At 58.1% G+C, this 17,366-nt stretch overlaps 4 protein-coding genes across 4 annotated transcripts; 2 read left to right on the forward strand and 2 right to left on the reverse strand.

The window, feature by feature from the left end:
• Positions 1 to 3,287: 3,287 nt before the first annotated feature.
• Positions 3,288 to 8,083, forward strand: SPBR_06344 (integral membrane channel protein; the record flags this gene model as incomplete). Its single annotated transcript, XM_040764601.1, has 2 exons — positions 3,288 to 7,042; positions 7,072 to 8,083. The coding sequence occupies 2 exons, from the start codon at positions 3,288 to 3,290 to the stop codon at positions 8,081 to 8,083; spliced, it is 4,767 nt and encodes a 1,588-aa protein (XP_040617549.1).
• A 1,103-nt stretch (positions 8,084 to 9,186) lies between these two features.
• SPBR_08006 (uncharacterized protein) lies at positions 9,187 to 9,522 on the reverse strand (the record flags this gene model as incomplete). Its single annotated transcript, XM_040766257.1, has 2 exons — positions 9,187 to 9,382; positions 9,503 to 9,522. 2 exons carry the CDS (start codon positions 9,520 to 9,522, stop codon positions 9,187 to 9,189), a joined length of 216 nt encoding a protein of 71 aa, XP_040617550.1.
• A 2,300-nt stretch (positions 9,523 to 11,822) lies between these two features.
• Positions 11,823 to 15,082, forward strand: SPBR_06492 (uncharacterized protein; the record flags this gene model as incomplete). Its single annotated transcript, XM_040764748.1, has 2 exons — positions 11,823 to 11,825; positions 11,912 to 15,082. The coding sequence occupies 2 exons, from the start codon at positions 11,823 to 11,825 to the stop codon at positions 15,080 to 15,082; spliced, it is 3,174 nt and encodes a 1,057-aa protein (XP_040617551.1).
• A 1,702-nt stretch (positions 15,083 to 16,784) lies between these two features.
• SPBR_07918 (uncharacterized protein) lies at positions 16,785 to 17,313 on the reverse strand (the record flags this gene model as incomplete). The annotated part of the gene is made up of 2 exons (XM_040766172.1): positions 16,785 to 16,804; positions 16,869 to 17,313. 2 exons carry the CDS (start codon positions 17,311 to 17,313, stop codon positions 16,785 to 16,787), a joined length of 465 nt encoding a protein of 154 aa, XP_040617552.1.
• Positions 17,314 to 17,366: the final 53 nt, after the last annotated feature.

Consider the following 17,366-nt stretch of genomic DNA (forward strand, 5'->3'; position numbering starts at 1 on the left):
GGAGGAAGAGAGAAAGAGAGAAAGAGAGGAAGCAAAAGAGACGCGAGAAAAGCTTTCTAGCAAAGAAAATCTCTGACTAGTCCCCGAGTCGCCCTTCTTTTTTTTTTTTTTTTTTTTTTTTTTTTTTGTCCAGCCTTGGTTGCTCTTACAACTTTTTTTGCGTATATGCATCCGACCAATCAACTAACAGTATAGTGCCACTCTAGTCCCACCGTGCGAACAGTGGATGACTGAAACCGCGAAACGCGTGGGGCGTCCTCTATCCAGTGAGTGTCTCTGAAGGAGCCGAGTCTCTGACAGCCTCACCGTACGAATTCCAGAATACAGACGACCCACCTCCCACGTCCCAGCGGGTGCATCGCGACAGGGCGCTGTGGTTGGCCAATTGGTACGCTGCGCGGGTCCGAGAAAACAAACAGGGCCTAAGGGACTCGACTTGCTGACCGCCTTGACGCTGTGGGAAGGCGGTGGACAGGAAGTTCAGCAGCCATGGCAGCGAGGCAGGACAGCAACATGGTCGGGATGCTTCGTTGACTCTAGCTGGCCCTACTGGACGCTAACGGGTGTTTACACGGAGTATCTTACATTGTTTACAGGAACACGCGTATCAAGGTCGAGCCATTATCGCGAGACTGCAATGGTTCCAAAACACAGGCCAGTCGGTCAGTGCTGTTGAGTTGATGGCAAGGCTCACTGTGCCAGCTCCGACAACGGCAGCAGTGACGACGTGGGCAAATGGAGACACGGGAAAGAGGACTTGCGTGTTGAAAGAGTGGCTGATGCCGTTCTGAAGCACTGTCGAGAATCCCACGATGCCGCTCAGAGTTGATGCGTGCCGACTGCCGACTTGACTGCGCTCTACGATGTATGGACAATACGTGATGCGAGTAGGACGTTGCCAGAGAAAAGCACAAAAGCAAGACATGACAAGCAAGCGGCACCAGCAAGACGGCACAAACAAGGAAAGGAAGCACATCGCGCAGACGTCCTCCCGCCAGCGGTCTCACCCCTGTTCGAGTCGTTCCTCATTCTACGCGCAACCCACGCAGGAAGGATTCGATGGCACTCGACCACCCACACAGAAGCCCAGACCACCACTGACTGTCTCACTGTCTTGCCGCTTTCAGCGTGGCGTTGCGTTTGCAGGACTTGCTGCATGTGGAGCACCACGCCCACCATTTTGCCTCACCGACAATTGCGAGCTGCACAGGGCAAGTACTTATCGTCGACGGGTTCTGTCTTGACAGAGTTCTTGTCAGCCTCGACAATTATGTCTAATCGTACACAAAACGGCACAACCTGGAAGAGCGCGGCTACAGAAGCAAGCCAGTGAGTGTCAAGAGGGCAGTCGTCTGCTCGAGGAGTCGCCCACTCCAGAGAAGGCTGTCGAGGCTGGCCCGGCTGCATCCTGTGCGTCGTGTGAACCCCTACTCCACCTGCAAGCTCTTACGCTCGGCTGCACTCTCTATGCCTACGAGCCCCGACAAGCTACCAATCAGCGCGTCTGGTGCGCTCTGTGCAGGTTCGTCCACGGCACCACCAGACCACGGCTGGAGACGATCTCAGCTTGGCGGCGGCCACTGCACCAATCGACCCAATAAGCGGCGAGTTCAGCCTGCATGTGTCACTCCAGCTTGTGGCCAGTGATGTCCCGTTGTCTTGTCCCCAGACATTGAGGGATTGTCGACACCAGACAGTTAATATACCCGACATGCAGCCTAGTTGGGGGCTGTCTCTCAGAGCAGACGGCATCTGACGCATCTGACGGCATCCGTTATCGTGTATACGACGTACTGGTCCCTTATCCAAGCCATGTGTGTCTTTGCTTGCCAGGAGGACACTGCGAGACAGAGGCTTGCCACGCAAGGGAGAAATTCTCCGCAAAGGTCGCTCAAGGTTGGTCAAGGTTGGTCAAGGTCACTCAAGGTCACTCAAGGTCACTCGAGCCGTTAAGGGCCGTTCTAGCGTTGCTGCAGGACGCTCGAGGATCGTGCTCGTGTCTCAGGCGGACATTTAGCATGTAGCATCAGCAGGAGCATGAGACCCGTCAGGCTGTGTCCAAACTGAGCTGCTCCAACGATGCTGCTCGCTGCAGTGCAACGCCACACCACAGGACCAGACGTGCCGGCGTCCGCTCTCAGTCTGTGCTTGTGCCTGTGTCGCCAGTCGTTGACGATCCTGCTCTGCGACCGTCACTGGGCTTCGTTTGCACTTTGTTTTTTTTTTTTTTTTCTTCTTTTTTGGTTTATTTCATTGTTACTTTTGCATTCTTGTCTCTTAGTCCCATTTGGCACAGCTTCACTCCGCTCACCCACACCCCTACCCTCCCGTCTCGACCATTTATCTTGCCTTTGTTCCGCCTCGCCAAAACATAAACGCCACATCGTCCTTTTGCCCTTTGCCCGCTTCAGCTGCCGAAACAAGAAACAGCCTGCTCAACGACTCGTGTCTTACCAGGGTTCAGGACACCACGACACCCGGCCGTCTCGCTTTTACACTCATCAGTTCACACTCACTCTCCATCGTGCAGCCTCCACATTGCTCCGCAAGATGGTCTCGGCGTGCCTGCGCTACCCACTCGCGCCCCTGTTTTTCTCGACTTTCTTCACCTTATCGGGCTCTCCTTAATTTTGATAGCGCCCAGCCGCTCCAAAGTTACAGAGGCAATACGACGAACGGACGACACTGCATCGCGCTTCTCGCGCGTCACTTGCAGACAGAAGCAGCTGAAAGGTGTGTGGGCTCGGCCTCGCTGGCACTCGCACGGCACTCGCACGGCACTCGAACGCACGTTTCTATTTTATTCCATCCGTGTTATTCCATTTTGTTCTTCTCGACTGTCCCACATCCTTTCGTCTGTTCCTTGTTTCCTGGTTTCCTTGTTTCTTGTTTGTACAGTTTTCTTTTTACGTTTGCTCTGTTTCGTTACAGCGGCTACGCAGCCTCTCCCGCGCCTCCTTTTTTCTCTTTCCTCCCCCGTCTTCTCCCCCGTCTCCCTTTCTGTCCTCCCTCCCCTCCTCCCTTTTCCCCTTCTTCTTTTCTTCCCCTCTCCCTCTCTTTCTTCCCCCCTTGGACCTCGTTGGAGATGTGCCTTTGAGTTTTGTTGACGACCGGCGCCGGCGAGGGAATGCGCCAGGACGCCAGGGAGGGACTTTTCTGCGGCCGCTACTTGACGGCGTACGACAACACAGACGACAGCGGCATACGACACACGACATATGCCCTATGTTCGGTTGGCTGAACGTCCCCTCCTCGGTCCCCCCGCAGCACAACCACCCGCATGCAACATGTTTTCCATGATGTTGCGCGCCGTCCACGGCAAGAAACGGCCCGCCGGAAACGAGCTGCTTTCCCACATGGACGCCGACCCAGACCTGGCCATGGACCCTGACTTGCACCCTGGCTTGGATCCTCACTTGGACCCTCACCTGGACGCGGACACGCGCACCTTTCCTCGGATGTCGGTCGAGGTGGACGACGAGCACCTAGACAGTCAGGGACCATCGCCAGGCTCGGCCTATGCTCACCTCCGGCATGCCACCGCTGATTTCACAGAAGCCGATGACGACGACGACGATGACGACGACGACGACGACGACGACGACGGCATACACGGCGGGCGTCGTCGCGGCGATGTGCCAGCCGACGAAGACGGCCGCCGCGCCTCGCACGTGCTCCCGCTCTTCTCCGCCTCGCACCTCGACGCCCTTCCCGTCTACAGCATCGTCCACGCCATGCGCATCATCGTCCAGGCACGCACCGAGACCACCCTCACCTGGGAACAGCTGCGGTCCCCGCAAGTCTCCCAGTTCCTGGTCAAGCCCATGCAGCAGCAGATCCGCGCCCAGCACTTCTCCAGGGCCACCCTCTACGCCCTCATGGCCAACTGCCTGCAGTTCGCCAAGGAGGCCCAGTTCTTCCCGGGCAACGCCGGCACCAGCAACACCCGCGCCAAGGTCTGCGAGCTGCTCGCCATCAAGCTGCTCAAGGAGTACACCACCCGCGAGCTCATCGACGCCCTGTCCTACGATTTCAACCCGCTGCAAGGCATCCCGGGCGCCGATGCTACTGCTGTTGCTGCTGCCGCCGCCACCGGCCCCGGCGTCTCCTCGCGCCCGCTCTCCCCGCACCACACGTCGTCGGTCGGCCTGTCGTCGGCCCGGCCCGGCTCCGCACCCGCCGCGCGCATCTCGACGCTCGAGGTCGCCATCCGCGCGTCGGCCAAGCATTTCTTGGCCCACCCACTCGTCGTGCAGCATCTCGAGGCCATCTGGAACGGCGCCATCAGCTTCTACTCGTCGGCCGACCAGCTGCACCGCAGCAACAGCCACAACGGCAAGGCCCCGGCGGTGGCGGTCGCGGTCGCGGCCGCGTCCCATCGGCACAACGCACAGCGCAGCGGCCACTACAGCAACTACAACTACGGCAACTACAGCAACGCTGGCCGCCGCAACAGCGCCAATGACCAGCGGACGCCGCTCCTCGGCCGTAGCCACCCGGTCAAAGAGGAGCCAACACGGCCACAGCATGCCCGGCCCGCGCCGCCTGCGCCGCCCGCGCTCCACCGCCGCACGGTCACGCTCTACGACCCGCGCAACGCCTCGCTGTTCAAGCTGTCGCGCCTGCGCGTGCCCCGCTACCGCCAGTTCCTGTCGACGTGCTCGCTCGCCATCCTGATCGGCCTGTTCCTGTCCGTCCTCGCGCAGCACTCGAGCCGCATCACCACCCTCGAGCTGGTCTTTTGGTTCTGGAGCGCCGGCTTCATGCTCGACGAGCTCGTCGGCTTCAACGAGCAGGGCTTCTCGCTCTACATGATGAGCTTCTGGAACATTTTCGATCTGGGCATCCTGCTGCTGCTCATCTTTTACTACTCGCTGCGCATCTGCGGCGTCTTCCTGGCCGACGCCCAGCGCTGGAACGACAGCGCCTACGACATCCTGGCGGCCAACGCCATCCTGCTGCTGCCGCGCATCTTCAGCGTCCTCGACCACTCCCGGTACTTTTCGCAGCTGCTCATCGCCTTCCGCCTCATGGCCGTCGACCTGGCCGCCGTCTTTGTGCTGATCCTCGTGTCGTGCTCCGGCTTCTTTGTCTTCTTCACGCTGTCCGACACCGAGAACGCGCCGGCCGACGTCGCCTACATGATCTTCCAGCTGCTCATGGGCTTCACGCCGGCCGCCTGGGACGCCTGGCCGACGTACAATGTGCTGGGCAAGACGCTGCTCGTGCTCTTCCTCATCATCTGCCACTTTGTCGTCGTGACCATCCTCATCACCGTCCTGACCAACTCGTTCATGGCCATTGCGTCCAATGCCAACGAAGAGCACCAGTTCTTGTTTGCCATCAACACCATCTCCATGGTCAAGAACGACGCCCTCTTCTCGTACGTCGCGCCCACCAACATCTTTGCCTGGATGCTCATGCCCCTGCGCTACTGCATGCCCCTGCACCACTTTGTCGCCCTCAACCGCCTCGTCATCAAGGCCACCCACTTCCCGCTGCTGTTCAGCATCTTTGTCTACGAGACATTCTTCTTGGCCCCCTACATGTACGAGCCGACGGACCTCGTCGACCACCAAGGCCACGGCCACGGCCACGGCCACGGCCCCGCGCGCCACCGCGGCATTTCGTTTGCGGACCCCAACGGCCGCCCCGTCCTCTTCAGCCCCAGCATCCGGCTCCGGGAAGAGTCGGTGGCGGGCTACCAAAAAGACCGCGCCCTCGACGAGGTCTTCCGCCGCACCCCGGACATTGCCACCCTGCGCACGCAGCGCCGCAACGAGCGCCGCAAGACCCAGACGGCCATCCGCAACTGGATGGACCAGCACGACGGCACGCCGTACTCGACCCTGGACAGGCGCGGCGGTGGTGGTGCTCCTGGTGTTGGCGGCGGCGGTGCTGCTGGCGGCGGGGCCGGCACCGACCACGAGTGGCAGCGGCGCATGAGCGTCAACCACTTTGGAACCGCCGCCTCGCGGTTCCGGCACATGTCCGAGGTGCGGTCGACCGCCAGCGACCCGGCCGACCTGATGTCGGTGTCGGCCATGCCCGGCCTGGCGACGCGGGACGTGCGCACGTTCGGCATGCTCGGCATGCACCCCTACCCGCCGCAACGGAGCCCCTTTGAGGCGGCCTTCAAGGACCACACAGACGCCGAGGGCGACGACGAGCTGGTCACCAACGACGACGACGACGAAGACGAGGTGACCAACACGGGCGGCCATGGCCTGACGCCGATGCACTCGCGGGCGGCGATGCTGTCGCGACAGAGTGGACGCGATGGCGAAGACGACGTGGGCAACGACGACGACGATGCCGACGATGCCGACGATGCCGACGATGGTGACGAGAATCCGACAAACGACGAGGCGGGGGACGGCAACGAGGACGACGACGGTGGCGACTTTTTTGCGACGCCCGTTGCGTCGCGGTTCCTCCACGTAGCGGCACGGTCGCCCGAGTCGCCCAAGGCGACGGACGAGGACGACAACGAAAACGACGGCGACGAGGTGGACGCGGGCGGGGGCGCAGGCCCAGGCCCAGGCGCGACCGGGCCATCTCCGGCCAGCCCCCGCCGCATCGGCAACATCGGCCACATTGGCAACATGTCCAGCGCCACGAGCCCGCCCAAGCCGCCCCGGCCCGGCTCGTCACGCCGCGCGATGCACTCCCGCGCCCTCTCGAGCAACACCATTCTATACAACCCGCCCAACGCAGACCCGGCCCCCGTCCCCGGCAGCAACGACGTGGGGAGCGATGCCAGCGACGTCATCCTAGGCGTGCGCCAGTCACCCGGGGGACTCTTCTTTTCACCGTCGCCCACACCTGGCCACCATCCACATCAACACCCCCATCAACAAAAACAGCAGCAGCAGCAGCAGCAGCAGCAGCAGCAGTCGTCGTCGTCGTCTCGGCCACGGCCACGCTCGAGCCGCCACGACACATCGGCCGTGGCGCCGCCGGGTACGCCCCCCGCCGCTGCCGGCCAGCGCTCGCCGCGCAAACCCAACCAGGGATTCCCGCAGGCCACCCACCCGGCAACGTCCGGCACCCGCCCCGCCCCATCGACAGCCCCGTCCGCCGTCTGCAGCAGCGCCGCTTGTCGTCGCTGGGCATGGGCTCGGACGACGTCGATGTTGATGCCGGTGTGTCGGCCTCGGGTCTGCTCTCCGAGTCCGCCGTCGGCCCGCCCCTCGGCGCCCCCGACGTCGTCCTGCCGGGAAGCTTCGCCTCCCAGCTGGCCCTCGCCACCGCCATGAACAACGCCCGCGCCGTGGGCGAGACCGACCGCGACCGCGACCGCATGAGCCGCCTGGTGCTGGCGCGCATGAAGACGCTCGAGGAGAGCTTTACCGACGTCGTGCACGAGCTGCGGTCGCTCCAGAAGCAGCAGCAGACGCTGGCGAGCACCAGCGGGCGCGCCAGCGGGCACGCCAGCGGGCACGCCAGCGGGCACGCCAGCGGACGGACCAGCGCCGCCGTGAGCGGGCACGCCAGTGCCGTCGTGTCGAGCTCCGAGGGCGAGACGGGCCAAGAACGGCACGGTGCCTCGCAGGCCCCACACGCCCGGCACGAGACGCTGCGAGCGGGCCCGCCCCTGTCGCGCATGCCGACGGTCCTCGGCCCGTCAGCGCCGTCGGTGCCGTCGGCGCCATCAATGGCCGTGCATCCCCCAACACCAACACCCCAGGCAACAGGTCCCGCCGCCGGCAGCGGCAGCAGCGGCAGCAGCAGCAACACTCCCAAGAGCCCCACCGGCAGCCGCATCCCTGTGTCGGCCACACTGTCCAGCCTCGGCATGTCGTCGCCGCCCGGTCCTGGTCCCGGCAGCCAGCTGCCCCGTGTGGCCAGTTCGGGCATCCTTCGGCAGATCCCACGCCCTGTTGGTGGTGCCGGAACGGGAGGTGGCGGCGGGAGGGGAGGCGGTGCAGGTGGCGACCGCAACGAAGCGAGCGAGAGCCCCGGCGGCGGTCAGGGCCAACACCAGAGCCACGTGCCGCGGCCGGCCAAGGGCAAAGAAGTCGACCGGCGGGCGGCCGTTGTCTCGGACGATGACGACAGCGACAGCGTCTACCGGCTATAGAAGGAGTGCAGGAGGCACGGCGGCTGCGCAAGAAAGCCTATTCTATTGCTCTGGTCATTGCAATTCAGAATACCGTGTCATGCGTGGCAGACTGGATCCGCTGCTGTCGACGAGTCGAGCATTGCTTGTTCTTTTGGTTTTGCTATTTTTCTATTTATGTTGGGTGGCTGTTTTGTCTTTACTTTGTCCTACTTTGTTCATTTTTCTCTTTCTTGTCTGCATTGTTTGGATGGCATTCATGGTGTTGTTTGCATTATGTGTTATCGTTTCTGTCTGACCGGATCCTGTTTTCATGTTTTATTCGCGTCATGTCGTGTTCCTGTGCACGCAAGAGCATCTCTTCCGAGTCTGGTTCTGGGTTTGCATTTATAACAATTTCTTCTCCATATTGTGATTTAAATCCAGCGTCATTGACATTGTCTTTCCAAAATCCCGGAATTAATTAAACTAAAAATCAAAGTGAAAATCAGACAATGAAAGTACCTATATACAATAAACCGGGAAACAAACTCTGAATAGACCTGGGTTGTTTATCCTGTCATGGCCGGCCAGTCGTAGCACAGTTGACAACACTTTCCCCTCTCCGCAGCTTGCCGGCCGCCCCATTTCTAGGAGCCTCCGCTTCCATCTCTGCGCCGGCAATGCTTCTCCTAATCCTCCAGGTTTCCATTCCCAGGTTCACAGACCATGCCCATGGACTCGTTTGCCTATTCACCGAAAATCGTCCGATTGCAGTCTGGACCGTGTCGTGTCTTTTACTTCACCGGCAATGGCCAATTTGTACTCGAAAAGTAGATGTTATTCCGTGAACCGTCTAAAAAGGCAGCGTGGCAATCGTACAGCAGAAACAGTGTGAGGAGATGTCTTGAAATAAAAGCTGCCAAATCGTTGGTCAAACAAAGCAACGCCGTGAAAATGAGTGTCCGATTGTCGTAGTCCTGGCAGAGAATCCAATCCCTTCAATACGCATCGACTTTGGTGCAACGGCAGCTGATTGACGTTCTCGTGTCGTGTTACGAGATCGCATAGTTTGGACGCACATGGCGTCGGTGGGATAGCCTCGCAGCCACATCAGTTGTCGTCGTCCACGCGCCTGCATTTGCTCAAATCCCGCCGCCGCTCCGGTCGACACTGACGTACAGGTTCGGCGGGTTCGTCGTCGTGACGGGCGTCGCGGTGCCGGTCCGCGCACGCTGCTGGACAAGCTCGTTTTCACGGAGGCGGTTGGAGTTGCGGCGGACGGTGTAGCCGACACCGAGGGCGGCGGCGACGGCAATGGCAGCCGCGGTACGGAAGCGGCTAGAAGGGCTAAGTGTTAGTCAATAGGACTCCCGGCAATCAGACAACGACAAACCAGGAAGAACAGGACGAAGACCGAGGCTTGTGTTCAAGCGGGCCAAGAACCAAGAAAAGACATACTTTGGGGGTGCGACGGCCATGGTTGCTGTGTGTCTCGCGGCGGACGCTTTGGATGATGCCGGTATTCTGTAGGGGGTAGTCTGTCTGTACTGATTTTGCGATGCTTCATCTAACGGCTGTCGAGATGTCTTTGTTTCGATGAAGATGCACGAGTTGGCTTGTTGAGACTCTGCGAACGATGTCCAGACGGGAAAGAGGGGGATTTAGACCACCAGAATAAGAAGCTGCGGAGGAACCAAGCTAGACCGAAGGAGAAAAACAGGAAGGCGCAAAACAGGGGCGATCGGCACCTTTTCGCGGTCCTTTTCAGATCTGTTCGTCATCGGTACCTTTTACCTTTGAGATACGTCTGTTTCTTTGAGTCTGCGTCTCGTCTTTCGTTCACATCTTCGCTAACGGAATTGCTCTGCAATAACTCCCTTCACGCCAAGTAACTTATGCCTTATGCAGTCGGATACGCAGAAGAAGAGGCATCGAGATGCACAGTCTTGCCCTCGCCCTCTCACCCTCTCATCCTCACTAACGAGCTCTTCCTGGTGGAGGCATCCCCGCTTTGTTTGGGGCGCTGGGGTAGCGTTGTGTGGTTCACCTGTCGTTTCGCCCCATTAGGTCGCGTGCTCCGTTTCGCCCCTCCCCAACGCATGCAAGACACGCCTGGGCGTTGGGCCGCGCCCGGGTTGGTGTCGCTGGCCTGGATGTTCCCGGTTCTCGTCCTGGTCGCGTTTTCCACATTGTCCTGAATTGTGTTTTGTAGATACATCGAATATGAATAGAGCGCTGTGTCTTATCTGAGATAAGAAGCTGTCGTTCTTGGCGTCAACTGTTCCTTCCTAATTCACCTCGCCCTACTTCCAGTTTTAACCTCGTCAATGCTCCGCGCCTTCCCCAATTCTAACGGAGTTGTTTAAATCAGAAAGAAGAGAAGGCCTTCTCGCCTACAGGTTATCTTCTTCCAACGAACCAAAGGCCTGCACGCGGCTGGCCGCAGGGCAATCAGGCCCAGGTTATCTTTTCACCAATCAGAATAATGCAACCCCATGTCGACCGACGTCCGAGTTGCGTTTCGTTTCTTTTGAGCCTGGCAGGTCTTACAATATGAAAATTATCTAAGCCAGTGAGGTGCAACTGCCCGTTTGCCCCGCCTTCCTGTTCTGTCTCTAAGGCGTCGAACGTGCACCTGCCCCAGAAAGAGAACAGAGCCCCATATGCCGATAAGACTTGGGACGGAAGGCGCGAGGGCGCTATCCCAGAGTTGACAACTGGAGCAATGAGGCAACCAAGCCATTCTGACACAAGATTTGACAGGCCCTAGCGTCCTCGATACGGCTGTGACTCAAGACGACGGTAAACAATCCAATCGCCGCAGATGCACGTCCACAATGACTGTGTCATGATGTGGCCGCTGTTGAAGGATGTCTTTCAAGGCGGCCGAGCTCTTGCCGTTTAGCATTCGGCATCGCTGCTCTGCTCCTTCCCACCGGTAACATCTGGCCCCTCTCATGGAAAGAACGACTCATCCTGCAGCCGCATGCCGTTTGGATGCCCCGCTTTAATCCTGTAAGTTGCAGAATCTCGACCTTCATCAGGATTGGAAGCCTATGAGAACGAGCAAGCTTGCGCAACAGTCGTACAGCTTGGGTTGCAGCCTGTGGCCTGTGGTGGTGGATGCCTAGAACACGTGAAGATCGCTCCTTCCCGCAATCATTCACTCCGTCACAGCTGGCAATTTGTGCTGCGGTTTGCTGTTTCTCGTTTTGGTTCTCTGGTTCTTGCCTCTTGCCTCCGTCATTCAATTGACTGTCGCTCCTTCCCCCGTCGCCGTCTTGAATTTGCGCTGGTGCCTGGCGTCTGACTCTCTCTCTTTTTCTTCTCTTTCTTTTTCTTCTCTCTCTTTTCTTCTCTCTCTCTCTCTCTCTCTCCCTCTCTCCTTACCCAACCCATCGCGATCGAATGGCAATCTTCGATTTGTGACAAGCAAAAACCACCTCATCGCGATATCGACAAGGCACCAGCAAGTGCCGTCGTCCTGCCACCCTGGCCCCGCTGGGCCCGGTCTCGTCTTGGAACTGCCTCTGAGCGACCCGCAGAGTCTGCTTTATAGACAGTTTCTGACGCTCGATGCTTTGATCCGTTTTACAAGTTGCACGGCTTTTCGCTTCCTCCGTCTCTTCGCCCGTCTTTGTCTCGTCCTCTTTCAACAAACGACGTCTCACCCAAACCACAAGCGACTCGGCCCTTCGCTAACAAGTCTCCTTCATTGTGTTTGCGTGCGCGGTTTCCATCCGAGTTCTTTCAGAAACGTTTAGAAGAGGCCATCAAAATGGTGAGTTCGTCTTTTCTTGCTATATCTTTCGAGTAATAATGAGAGACAGCAGCATCGCTGACATTTTCCCTCTCTCCCTCATACAGAGCGACCTGCACGTATCACGTCACAGCCCGCTGGACGTCCAGCGGGAGCAGACCAACCGGCTGCACGACCAAGATGTCACCCACATCATCGCCGCCGAGGCCGAGTTTGCCAATGTATTCCCCGAAGCCCAGATCGACACCCTCGTCTGGCTCCAGATCCCGCCCTCTTCGGCCGCTGCCATCAAGATGACCTGCATGGGCACAGCCTACCCCACCAGCTGGCTGCTCTGCTACAACTCGGCCGTTCTCCGTGACAGTGGCTTCGCCAAATTCGCCCAGCTGCTCGACGACGAGCGCTACCAAAAACGACAAGCGAGCAAGCTGCTGCTCAGCGGCTTACTCGGGGACAATGCAGCCACAGTCATGCAGAAGATCCGCTACGTGCTCGACCTGGGACCGTCGATCGACTTTGACCTGCGGTCAGAGCACCTCGAGGCCCTGACCTTGCCCAAAGGCATTGTGCAGTACAGCATGATGACCCGCCTCGATCCAGCCCGACGTGTGCCCATCTCCGCCGCCGGCGGCCACGACGATGCCTGCCACTGTTTCGACATGAAAATCCGGGGTGCCAAGATCGACGAGCCGGGCTACTGGATCAATGGCCAGCACAAACCACTGACCGTCCAAGGCGATGCTGTCCCGGAGCCAGCGACTTCGCCGTCCGACGGAGTCGCACAAACATCCGTCGAGTCCACTTCGGACACCGGAGCCACAGAGAGAGAGGCCACCGATCTTGAAGACGTTGGTTCGGACGAGTCCCCTGTGCCACCACCCTCGTCACCACAAAGGCCGGAGATCACACACGCACCCGCCGATCCCGCCATCCTGCAGGACGGCTCGCTGACTGGCTCCATCTGGGACCTCCCGCTGGCACCCGAGTTCCGCATCGACGACTACTGTGAGGTCCGTCACATTGCCAACGTCATCCGGCTGTTGCTGGCCATGGCCGGCAAGCCGCTCCACCTCAACTCCGCCGCCCGTGTGTTCACCATTGCCGGCCTCGCGAAGCTTTTCCACCTCAAGAGCAGCGATGTCTACCACATCAACGCTACCTCGGTGGCGGGAAGCCAGAACCAGTCCGGGCCGCTTACCGGTTTCGCCTTTGCAAACCGCCTTCGCTCAATCGTTTCAGACTGGTTCTTCAGGTTGAACAACGTCAACATCGTCGACATCTTACCGGAGGAGTGCTTTATTATTGCATGGAACATCAAACTGCCTGTCGTTGCCCGTGTTGCGTATCGCATCCTTGTCGCTGAGCGCGCCCTGCAAGAGGCCGGCACCACCGACGCCCAGCCGCGCAAGTACCAGAGCCGTCAAAAGTCTGTGTTTGGCCGCGAGCTGTCGGGCCTGCTCGACGAGGACATGGAGACCATGATCGACCACTCCAGCGAGGCCTTTGTCCAGCGCATCATGCAAAACCGGGACACAGAGGTTGCCGAGACCAAGTCTCGCATCCAAGAGTTTTCCGCCTCAGAGGACCTGACAGCGACGGGGGCCTCCATCGTGATCCCTGATGTTGTGCACAAGTACGAGTACGAATCGCTGACGACCATGTTCCAGACATACAATGGACCCATTCTCAAGCTGCAACAGATCGCCGACGTTCTCACCAAGTTTGTCAAGATCGAGGAAACCATTGCCCAGGTCGACACGCGTCATCTCCTAGGGCCCCATGACTATCCCGTCGCGAATGCGCTGGCCGCCGTTCGCCGGCTCCTGGACCACCTTACCCACATTGTCCGCGTCTGCTTCCCCCGCAGCCTGGCCGACTCCGACTTGTTGAACAATACGTATACCGAGGACGTCCAAAAGAGCCTCAGCTTCTACGTGCGCCAGAATGTGCTGCACAAGAACTGGTTTGTCCACATCTACAACGACCTGCCCGACGACAAGAAAGCCATGACGGCCGTGTACTGGCGCCTGCTCGGCCGGTCTGTGGAGGATAAGCTGTCGAAGCAGTTTGATCGCACCCACTTTATGGATCTCGTCGCCTCCGCCAACGCCGCCCTCTTCAAGTCCCTGATCTATGGCGTTCCCATCGGCACCGGGGACATACGTGACAAGCTGCGCTTAGACCTGCTGGATCATCTGAAGCCCATGATCGGACAAGATGTGACCCTGTACTCCCTCCAGTCCATGGGCGAGCTGGAAGCATTTACGGCTGTCGACTTTCGCTATGCCCTCTACTACCACGCCTCCCGCCTGTACAAGAGGATTTACGACCGCGATTGTTTTTTCCCCGAGTTTGAGCTGGAGGTGGTTCGCGCCTCGCCGCATCTGTTGCTGGGCCTGTCCAATGAGGAGTTCCGGTTTCTTCCCTTGTGGGCAGGCGGCGACAACGACGGTACAGGCGCCGTCTTTGAGCCAGCGCTCCCCACGGCTCATCTCGGACCCATCTCGCCCGGACCAGAGTACCACACCGGCACGACCGAAACGAGCATGAGCACGCCGAGCATCGACGACACGCTGAGCATGGCCGGCCCACCTTCCATCAGCGACGCCGGAAACACGGAGCGGTATGGAGACGCGGCGATGAGCGACGCAGGTACGGCGCGTGGAGCTGGTGACGGTGGCAACCACGAGGACGACGATGCCCAGAGCGTGTCCAGCAGCTTCATCATGGTCCGCAACTTTGACGGACTCAACTTGACGCCCGCCCAAGCTGCCGCCGCCGCCGCCACTGCCACTGCCTCAGCCACCTCTGCCACGTACTCCCTACCGAGCACGGCATCGGTGAACAGCTCCTCGCTGCCCAGCGACGTCAGCCGCGCCGTCCAGGACGGCTACTCGACCCTGCCCGGCACGAGCGCCTCCGCCAGTCTGGCGACGCCGAGCAGCTCGTCGGTGGCGTCTTTGTCGTCGTCGCCGTCGGTGGCGCTGACGACGAGCTCGTTTGACGATGTGGTCGTCGTACGGCCGGCGGTGACAGCGGCCAACGCGCCCATGGCCACGGCCACGGCCAGCACGTCCACGGACGTCGATTTTGGCTTTGAGTACGACGAAAACGAGGACGGCATCTACAATTACGAGGACGACGACGACGTCGAGGACCAGGAGTATTACGACGATGACGACGACGCAAAGTCAGATGACACCGTGATGCCCGACCGAGACGACGTTGAGCAGGCCATGCGGCAGGACGTGCAGCTGCAGCAGGCCGCGTCCAACTAGGGGACGGGCCGGGCGAACGGCGTGGTTTGGGACGTTGCCACGCTACTAATGATAAAGCGAAAATTGCGTCGCTTCTGCCTGCATTCGGTATTCTTGGTATTTGTTTTTGCATTTGTCTATTTTTTTTTTTTTGTTCATATGCTGCTTCAGGAATATCCTAGATGATGTACGAGCCTATTAAAAATGTGTGTATGTGTAATGTTAAAACGAAGGTACAATATATTCTTACTGTCACCCATCCAATAATTTGCGTGCAAAGGTATGTTGTACAATGGATGTGTTTTGACAAGAATATGCCCACTTAAGCTTAATCAGAGTGGGATAAGGTCGGATAATAACGTGATTGTAATGGGACAAACCACACTACAACATATAGAAAACGAGCATCAAACCTGCCAAGACGGGCGGTTGCATGCCGTTTAGAAGAAAGTTACAAAGACGCTCAACTCACTCACCTCACAACGACCCCTGACGGACCGGGATGGTTTCAGTCTCAGGAGACAACGCCGCACATCAGACACTGCAATTGTCGGATACATTACGACGTACGCCTGCCTTATTTTTATTTTTTTTCTCTTTTTCAGCATGCTGTTTGCGTGGCATCAGATGACAGATGCATGGCAAAACAGACGACGAAATACAAAAAGACGAGCAGATACTGGAGAGGCAGCCACACCCATTTTACGCCGGTTTCTACATCGGATAGACTAGCACCCGACGTGTGCCATTTATGCTTTCTTTTTTTATCGCGTAAGGATTGTTAAGCGTTCAAGCTTTTAGGGTACCCAGGGTTCCCCCAGATGGTTGTCTCCGTTCCCAACTCGTTTTTTCTGTTTGCGTTCGTGGAGATGCGCCAATGGATTGTATTTTTTGTGTGTAGTGTAGTAACTGACTTGAGAGTGTCACAGAAAATAGCTAGGCTACAAAAATGTTTTTTTTTTGTAAGATTGACTTGATTAAGAAAGTTGGAGAGAGAAAATGGAACGAACAGTGTAGAGTGACTTGGCTCTCTCTCTCTCTCACTCGCCTCTCCCCGTCATCCACTTCCACGGCTCATCCCCTCTCCGTCTATTCCTCCTCACGCACCAATTTGCTGTAGTCTACCGAAACACCGTAGCAAGAAGGAAAAATCAAAGAAAGAAAAGAAAGCAGGAAAAAAAGAAAACAGAAAACACATGTGTAGCAGTCAAAAGGGTAAAAAAATCGGACATTTGTATCGAGAGCGAGGAAAAACTGAGATAGTTGAAGAGAAAAAAAAAAAGAAGATAGAACCTAGAAGCTAAGGAAATGAAGTGAAAGTCAAGTAAACAAGAAAAAAGAGATTGCTGTCTCGCGTTTTTCCTCATTTGCGTTCAGTCCCCGAGGCGAGGGAGAATTTGGAGCGACGGGCCGACAGGAAAACAGACAAGACAGGCAGGGCAAGAGAGACAGCGCGAGGAGAGAGTCGAGATGCTAGCTTTGTCCATATTTTTCCCTTTTTCCTCCCTTGCATTGAATAAAAAAGTGGTTTTTGTCCAACCAAGAGGGCGAGCACACAAGAAGAAAATATCAGACAAAAAGTTTGCCAGGCTCCCCTCTCTCTCTCTCACGCTTTCCATCCCCCCGCCCCCCCGTCCGACTCCTTCCTGCACCCCGGGGCCTCAAGCCTCGGGGACCTCTCTCTCGTGGGGCTGTCGACGTCGAGAAGTCTGGATTGTCATCCTTACTCCTTGGCAATGACGGCTGCGGGTGGTCAGCAAGGTCAATTCATGTCTTCGACTGAGTAGCAAAGAGAGGGGGGACTCACCAGTCTGGATCACTTGTGTGATCTGGGGCACAAGGGACTGGTCAATCAGGCTGTTGATGTCGAAGCTGCTGACGCCGTTGATCAGGCCAAAGTTGAGGTTGTTGAAGTTGAGCGACGACAGGTCAAAGCCGTTGAACAGGCCGAGCTGCGCCAGCTGCAGGACCATCTGCAGCTGCTGGAACTCCAGGAGCGACTGCAGGTTGAACTGGTTCTGCTGGAACAGGTTCTGGAAGCCCAGAATGTTGAAGTTGTTGACCGAGCCGAGCTGCGACAGAAGCTGCAGGTCCAGGCTGTTGATGACATTGAGGTACTGGAAGTTCTGGTTCTGGAAGTTGAGGTTGTTGAGCTGCGACAGGTCGAACGAGGAGCGGGCCGAGACGTCCGAGGCCGGGGCGGCAGCGGCAACAGCGGCGAAAGCGCCGACGAGGATGCTGGTGGTCTTCATTTTGAGGGAAAAAAGGGAGGGGGGGGTGGGTTTTTCAAAATCGAAAAGAAGTT

Source organism: Sporothrix brasiliensis (genome assembly GCF_000820605.1).
Source record: "Sporothrix brasiliensis 5110 chromosome Unknown Cont20, whole genome shotgun sequence".
Lineage (NCBI taxonomy): Eukaryota > Fungi > Ascomycota > Sordariomycetes > Ophiostomatales > Ophiostomataceae > Sporothrix > Sporothrix brasiliensis.